We start from the raw sequence: 8,205 nt of genomic DNA, 5'->3' as shown, positions 1-8,205 counted from the left end.
TTTTCCTTAGATTGTTAACCAATACCTTAAAAGTACTTGTTAGTATGACCCTAAATTTTTTACCAATAACACTTTTTTATTTTGTTTTCTTTTAATTTTAATTTTTTATTTTTTTTATGTATAAAAAAAAGTGAAACGGAGGAAAGAGACATAAATTAAAAAAAGAACAAAAATATATATATTTACTTTCATTTTTAACAGGAAATTACATAAGATAAAGTGACAAATTTTAAATTAAGATATTATTAAAATAGGTCTTACTATAGATTAATCTAGTCATTGTGAAAGTCAAGGTCTACCCATGCCCCCATCCACTGATCAAGATGTAAAATAAACACAAATCCACCATAAACACTCACTTCAAATCTAGCGTAATAGGCGGACCCTATCTTTTCGTCTGCTTTTAAATAGTCCAGCATCTCTACGAAGTTTCCATACACCAAAACATCAATCTTCTGGGAAAATAGTGGGGCTATGGGTTTCCTTGGGATGCTTATGCAAGTCATCTGGGTTGGTGTGATATTATCCGCAACAATGGCAGCCGCAGCCATAGCGTTTCCAATAGCCCGGCCTAATTGCTCCGACAGATGTGGAAATGTTGAAATTCCATATCCATATGGCACAACTGAAGGTTGTTACCTCAATGATACTGCTATTTTTGGGTATTATTTTATCAATTGTACTCCCAACGCGTACGGCCAACCTCAACCAATGATTGGAGACTTTATCGTTTCAAGCATTTCCATGGAAGAAGGTGAGATTGAGGTCCAGATGTATAACTCTCTTGACTGTTACGACAAGTCAGGCTCGCTTCTGAGAAATAACTCACCATCACTCACCCTTCCCAGTTTCACAGTTTCCGCCACAAAAAACAAGTTCGTGGCAGTTGGCTGTGACACTTACGCGTACCTTAATGGTATTCTGAACGGTCAATACTTCTCCGTGGGCTGCCTGTCCAAATGTCAAACCATAGACAATGTCATCAATGGGACGTGTTCTGGAATTGGGTGTTGCGAGGTGCAAATTCCTGAAGGAATGAAAAAAGTTAAATTTACAGCATACAGCTTTGAGAATAACCACACAAAAGTCTGGGATTTCAATCCATGTAGCTACGCTTTTATTATCCGAGAAGACAAGTTCAAATTCTCTTCAGATTATCTTATTGGTCTACAATACAACACAACCTTTCCCATGGTTCTTGATTGGGCAATTGGTAATGAGACGTGTGAAGTTGCTCATAACAAAGCGAATTACCTATGTGGAGCGAATACCTTATGTTCTAATCTCAAAAACCAAGTTGGGTATCGTTGCAAGTGCAAGGACGGTTACGAAGGGAACCCATACCTCAGTTGCCAAGGTATATATTCAATTTACTTATGAATCTCTACGACAAAAATGATGGAAATGAACACAATAAAACATCTTTTAACGATTTTTTTAACATATATATCATGTGGCAATACGTTTCACATTTCATTTTCGTTTTAATGGTTTGTCGTTGCTTTTGATTGTAGACGTAGTACTTGTTTTATGATACTTAAAAATTGTACTTTTTTTGTTTATTTATTATTTTACAATTACAGACATTAACGAGTGTGATGCTGAAGAGCTTAATAACTGCACAAGTTATCAATATTGTGTCAACGAACTCGGAAGTTATCATTGTTCGTGCATAGAAGGGTTTCATTCGAATGGGGAGGCATGTGTCCCTGATAAATCATCACTAACAATTAAACTCACAGTTGGTAAGTACATTTATTTGAAAGTAATGACTATAACACACTCGTCATTGCATACTCATTATATATACAATTTTAACCAACAATTATAGTAATTCATTAACAAACTCAGCATAGAAAAAAGATTTATTAATGAAGATTGCTAAATTTATTATTGTCACGGTAGTGAGTTTTAATCTCCATTAATTTAATTAGTTAATAATGTAATAATTTTTCATTAAAATAGAAAAAAAATCCAATTAAAAAATTACTAAAAATAAGCCAAATTCAGTAAAATCTACCTTCACTAAACTTCAAACACAATATAATACTCATAGTCATAGTCTTATGTAACTGTGGAATCAATCAAAGTAGAGAATTTTCAAACTTTTTGGAATGCGTTCCCCTACTCATAATTTTGTAATCTCAGGATACTGCGTAGATTCCACGAAGTTGTATAAGGCTCACAAACCCTTTAAATACTTTTGGAATATCATCAGCCTCATTTGTCAACGTCATCTACTGGAAAACATGACTAGATACCATAAAGAAGAATAAAATTAGTGCTTTGTTTGTAATTGGGAGAGCGCATTTAGGATTTATTAAAAAAAAAAATCTATTTTAACCACTGTAAAAAAAATACTATATTTACTTTAACACATTATATCACAACTCACTCTACATCAAATCTCTTATTTTTCATATCTACTCATTTTTTTATTCTTCTCTCTCTCAGCAGCCACACCCCTACAACTCTCCACTACCATACTACCACCGTAAAACCCAAAATCACAACCAAGCACTCCTGAAAATCCACCACTACCACCAAATTTGCAACCCACACACCATCATCACAAGCCTTCACAAAACCCAAATCAATAAAAATTCATCACAAAACATAAATTAAAAACCCATCACAAAACATAACTGATTAATTAGTGAAATTTTGTATTGTAAACAAAAATAAATAAATAAAAACTAATCTCATTTTCAAAACTTTTAACAATAGAACCAGGTTGGGGTCAACCGGACCGCAATATGCAAGGAAGTATCTTATGTTTTAACAATTATGGGCCCATATTTTAAAGAAGCCCAAACTGTCCAATACAGCAAAATCCCAAATTTGTATACAAAGGTTACAAACTCAACCTACTTTAACAATAGAAAATGCCCTTGTTGAGTTAGGACTTAGGACCCAAACTAAAGCCCACCTATGTACCATTCCTTCTTGAACAATATATCCGTCACTCGCTTCACGTAACCCTGACCCTGTATACCTTGAAAATTTTGGTAGGGTATGCTTGAATGAACTTATTTTCATTAATAAACAAGTTATATAGATTATAATTGTATCTAGAAAATAAAATTTAAAAAACTGTATCCAATTATATAAATAATATAAATAAACAAACCCTAAAGCTCCAAACCATACTTGGAAGTCTCAATAGCGTATTAACCCATATATTATAATTTGGTCACCTAAATTATACTTTGAAATATATTTGAACTTCCAAATTTATTTAGAAAATTTGATAAAAAAAGCTTATTTACACTAGAGTGAATTTAATTTTTCTTAGAAAGATAATATTGTGTTTTGAATTTAATTGGGGAATAATGTACTTTATTTAAGAAATTGTGTCTCGATTTTGCCTTTTTTAATTAAAAAATGCTATAAAAACATCAAAATTTAAAAACTCATTTTTAGAGGTACTATGCTATACTTATTTATACTAGAGTGAGTTTAATTTTTCTTAGAAAGATAATATTGTGTTTTGAATTTAATTGGAGAATAATGTACTTTATTTAAGAAATTGTGTCTCGATTTTGCCTTTTTTAATGCTATAAAAACACCACAATTTAAAAACTCATTTTTAGAGGTAGTAGTTTATTATTATTATTATTATTTATTTGTAAATTTACACCTATTGTTTATAATTGGCCCAACAAAATGATGGTGCATTTGTCGTCTATCCCCGGTCTGTTGTTTAGACTTTAGAGTTTAGACTCTCAATTGATTAAAAAAAAGAGATTAAATTTTGTAACGACGTGGTGTAAAACCTATGTTTTCCCCGTCCAATCTCAACATACCATATTATCTTATTACATATTTAAGAATAAACACAACCACACCCAATCAATTCTAATACCCATATATAAATCCAACAAAATTAGGAGTTTATTGAGATGTTATTAGGTGTGGTAAGATATATTGAATTTTAAGTAAAATGTTGATGTGGTAATCTCTTATTGGATGGTGTAAAACATGAGTTTTACACCCCATCCTTAGGAAATTCAGACTCTAAAAAAAATTAACAAAAAACAACAAACAAACCAAACCCCATCGAATTTTTACTCTTTGAAAGGACTTGTCAATAAAATTACCTTACTTTATATGTAGCATTGATTATTTGAGAGCAGGTTCTTATTGGTTTTTATCTAAACTCACAATTAACATCAATTTTTCATTTACCAATAACTACTCACCACATCAACAGTTTATAAAAAATTTTGTAAAAAAGTTTGTATCTTTATCATTATTCTAGTATATATGTAGTTACTCAAATCTTTCCACGGTGGAGGAATGCCATTAAATAGGTCGAATAAATTTCTCTCTTTCCTCTCTACAAGTCACAATCTCAAAAATAAATTCGGAAAAAAAGTTTAACTCCTATTCATAAGCAAAATTTATAAAAGTTAGTCATGCTATACTACCTTTCTGAAGAAAGATTAATAGCAAGGATAACATCAAAATTCATTTTTAATTGGCTTCTTCTTAACTACGAAAGAATGTTAAGGTTTTAACATTTGATTGGCTTCTTCTTAGATCTTAACTACGAAAGAATGTTAAGGTTTTAACAAACGACCCCAATTAAAAATTTTGGTTCACCAATTCTATTTTAATTGTTATTATTTTAATACTCATGTAAGTTGGCATGAATTACATTCAGAATCGATGACAAATATATTCTAATGCAGTAGTCATTAACTACATTGTAATTCAAATATTGAATGGCTCATTTTTATATGATATATATGTTATATATTTAGTTCTTAAAGGTATTGAGAAATATAAAAGGGTTAAAAAGTTCTACAAGGTGAAAATGCATGTCTGAATGTCTGAATGTGTGTAGGTATCGGTGTTGGCCTTTTAGTCTTGCTTGTGGGAGGTTCTTGGATGTATTGGGGACTGAAAAAAAGAAAGCTTATCCAGCTAAAAGAAAAATTCTTCCAACAAAATGGTGGCGTACTATTACAACAGAAACTATCTAATCATCAAGGTTCTGTGGAGACAACCAAAATTTATAGTGCAGAAGAGCTTGAAAAGGCCACCAACAACTATAATGAGAGCAGAGTCCTAGGACAAGGAGGTTATGGTACAGTTTATAGAGGAATATTACCAGATAACAAAGTGATTGCTATTAAGAAGTCCAAAATTGGTAGTCAGCATCAGGTTGAACAATTCATAAATGAGATGACTGTGCTTACTCAAATTATCCATCGGAATGTGGTTAAGTTATTAGGTTGTTGTTTGGAAACAGAAGTACCCTTACTAGTTTATGAATTCATCACAAACGGGACTCTTTCTGACCACATTCATGATAAAGGTCGGTCATTCTTCCTTTCATGGGAAAAGCGTTTGAAAATTGCAGCAGAAACTGCAGGAGCACTTGCATACTTGCATTCTGCAACTTTTGTGCCGATCATACATAGAGATGTTAAAACTGCAAATATATTATTAGATGATAACTTCACAGCAAAAGTGTCTGACTTTGGAGCTTCCAGGTTAATTCCTCATGATCAAACAGAATTAAACACATTGGTGCAAGGAACTTTTGGGTACATGGACCCAGAATACTTCCATACTAGTCAACTAACAGAAAAAAGTGATGTTTATAGTTTTGGTGTTGTTTTGGCAGAGCTTTTGACTGGTAGGATGGCACTTTCTTTCAATATGCCTGAAAGTGACAGAAATCTAGCAAAGTACTTTGTTTCTGCAGTAAATGATGATCGCCTATTTCAAATTCTTGAGGATCACATTGTCAATGAAGGTAATATTAAGCTACTAAAGGAAGTTGCTAATATTGCAAAAAGTTGCTTAAGTCTGAGAGGGGAGGATAGACCTTCTATGAAGGAAGTGGCAATGGAACTGGAGGGCTTGGTTATCATGGAAAAACATCCTTGGGGAAATGCTAATGTCAATATAGAGGAGATTGAGAACTTGCTCAATGCACCTACACAATCATTCAACATTGATGTTGGCACAAATTGTTCCAGCAATACAACTACAGGATATGATAGCATGATAAACCAAGTATTGAAACCATTGGATGGCGGGAGATAATTGGTTAGTCCACCATAGTATACTTGCATTAATTGAGACTAAATTATTGATATATCTATTATTTAGCTACAATCATTTTAGACTAAATGATAGAATTGGAGGTGCAATTGAACTTATGTATGACATTATATTTGAATATGTAGATTGGCTCGTTTTGTGTATGGCATTATACACATGTTGTAGAACAGATAAAATTTTGGCACATGGCCAGAGGAATCATGCATTCTAACCGAAATGTCTTGGTGGCATTCTTTTTTTTTTAATTTCTTATTTTTTGACAATTTGATACTTAGGAGAGGGAAGTTTGAATCTTGAATGTTTTTACTAAAAACATTAAGTACTACTTGAGTTACAAAACTCTTGCCATTAAGGTAGTCTTCAATATATCATCTAAGCCATACTACTTGATATTCTACTTTTAGTGGTTGAGGTAGATTCCACTAAAGGCCCTGTATAGATGAGCAATCATTTTGCCTATAGTTGTTAGTGTGCTATGGCAGGCAACCAAAAATAAAACCTATACTTCTAAAAATATATGTAGTAGTCCAAGTAAGGATCATTCCCACATAGAGTATTTAGCCTAGTTTTATGCTACATGAATGAGGGGAGGGGGGGGGGGGTGAGTATAATGAAAACAATTTTAAGAAAAAAAAAAAACAACTAAGGCACAATTCAAATTAAAGTATTGAAATTAATCAAAAGAACAAACCTTGGTGTAAGTCAACATCCACTATCGGAATTTTACAACTGATCATTGATGCAAGTATATATCAATTCACACTTTGAATATTCATTGTTGGAACTATTTTCCTATCTCTCCTTAGTCCTACTTAATTAGAAAACAAGTGATCTAATAAACCCTAACTACTAAACAACCCAAGACAAGCACTAAAAGTTTAATTTAGTAGCAGCCTTAAGAATTAGAGAGATCGATGAAACTAAACAAGACAAGCACAAGCGGTTGTATTTAATTTAGTCGAGCATTCTTTCTAAGATCTAATAATTTCTGACGCAACAAATCATTAAATCTTGGTTGCTTCACAAGTTAGAGAGATCAAACAATTACGGATTTGATATCTAACCTAATAGTAGATTGCAACGAATAATAAACTAATAGGCCTCTTAGTAATTAAATGAGACAATCATGAAAATAGGCACAGAAGAACATCTGATATTCGAATCATAAATTAAACAATAAAAACAAATTAGATCTCACAATTTTATTGATTCCGAGGCTTTAGTTTCCTTCGACCAAGTATAAAAGTTTTAGTCACGCAGGGCCATAATGAAAACTCAAAGGAGAAAATCAAAGAAGGGAGAGAGAGGCATGTGTGTCCAATTCTGATTCCCCCCCCCCCCCCCCCCCCCCCCCCTTACAAGTTAATTCTCCCTTTCCCAAACCTACAAAATCTCCAAAAAATATTTCAATAATAATATCCAAATCTGACTAATTAAGGAAAAATATTAAAAATAAAACAAAGTCCTAATATAACTAGGAAAGTGGTGTTTTTCAGCTGGAATTTTCGTGCATCAGATCTGGAACCTTCCAAAAATAAACTGCATCAGATCTGCATATTAGAATTGCAGGCAAAGGAACATTCCAGAACGTCAACAGTGCAGGTACAGCAACTTCAAGCCCAATTTCGACCTTGATGCATCCCGTATCTGTCAAAACTCAAAACATGAAAGTTGTAGATATTTGTCTTTACGTTCCATATCATTTTGAATCATCTCAATCGGAGCTCGGATGAGAGAGTTATGCCCAGATTACGAAGCGATGTCAAAGCTGTCCAGAATCGCCCAATTAACTACGTTTTGCACTTAATGCCTCCATTTGCATCCTAAATCAAAATATAAGAATAATAAGTACATTTAGGCACCAAATAAATACAAAAGACTAAACATTATGGTAGAAAAATATGACATTTTGCATTCTCATCAGTTGTCATAGTGTAGAGAGATTTAAATATATGGCTTTAAATCTCTACTAGTCTAGCTGTCTAGACTTAATTACCGCAAAAAATAATCAATATCTCAACAGAGACTGTGGAGACACAGTTTGTGATCCAATGATTGAACTTTTCGCTGAATACAAGGTTGCACAAAACTAGCCTTAATTAGAAATCTCCATTTGACTCTATCAGA

The 8,205-nt window shown here is 32.7% G+C and overlaps 1 protein-coding gene across 1 annotated transcript; it reads left to right on the top strand.

The window, feature by feature from the left end:
- Window positions 1-335: 335 nt before the first annotated feature.
- Window positions 336-6,299, top strand: LOC115958843 (wall-associated receptor kinase 2-like). Its single transcript, XM_031077094.1, has 3 exons — window positions 336-1,357; window positions 1,584-1,745; window positions 4,850-6,299. The coding sequence occupies exons 1-3, from the start codon at window positions 475-477 to the stop codon at window positions 6,058-6,060; spliced, it is 2,256 nt and encodes a 751-aa protein (XP_030932954.1). The 5' UTR covers window positions 336-474; the 3' UTR covers window positions 6,061-6,299.
- Window positions 6,300-8,205: the final 1,906 nt, after the last annotated feature.

The sequence above is a fragment of the Quercus lobata genome, chromosome 9, assembly GCF_001633185.2.
Source record: "Quercus lobata isolate SW786 chromosome 9, ValleyOak3.0 Primary Assembly, whole genome shotgun sequence".
In the NCBI taxonomy this organism is placed as follows: domain Eukaryota; kingdom Viridiplantae; phylum Streptophyta; class Magnoliopsida; order Fagales; family Fagaceae; genus Quercus; species Quercus lobata.
Note: the sequence above shows the minus strand (reverse complement) of the source record. Positions and strands in the feature narration are given on the sequence as shown.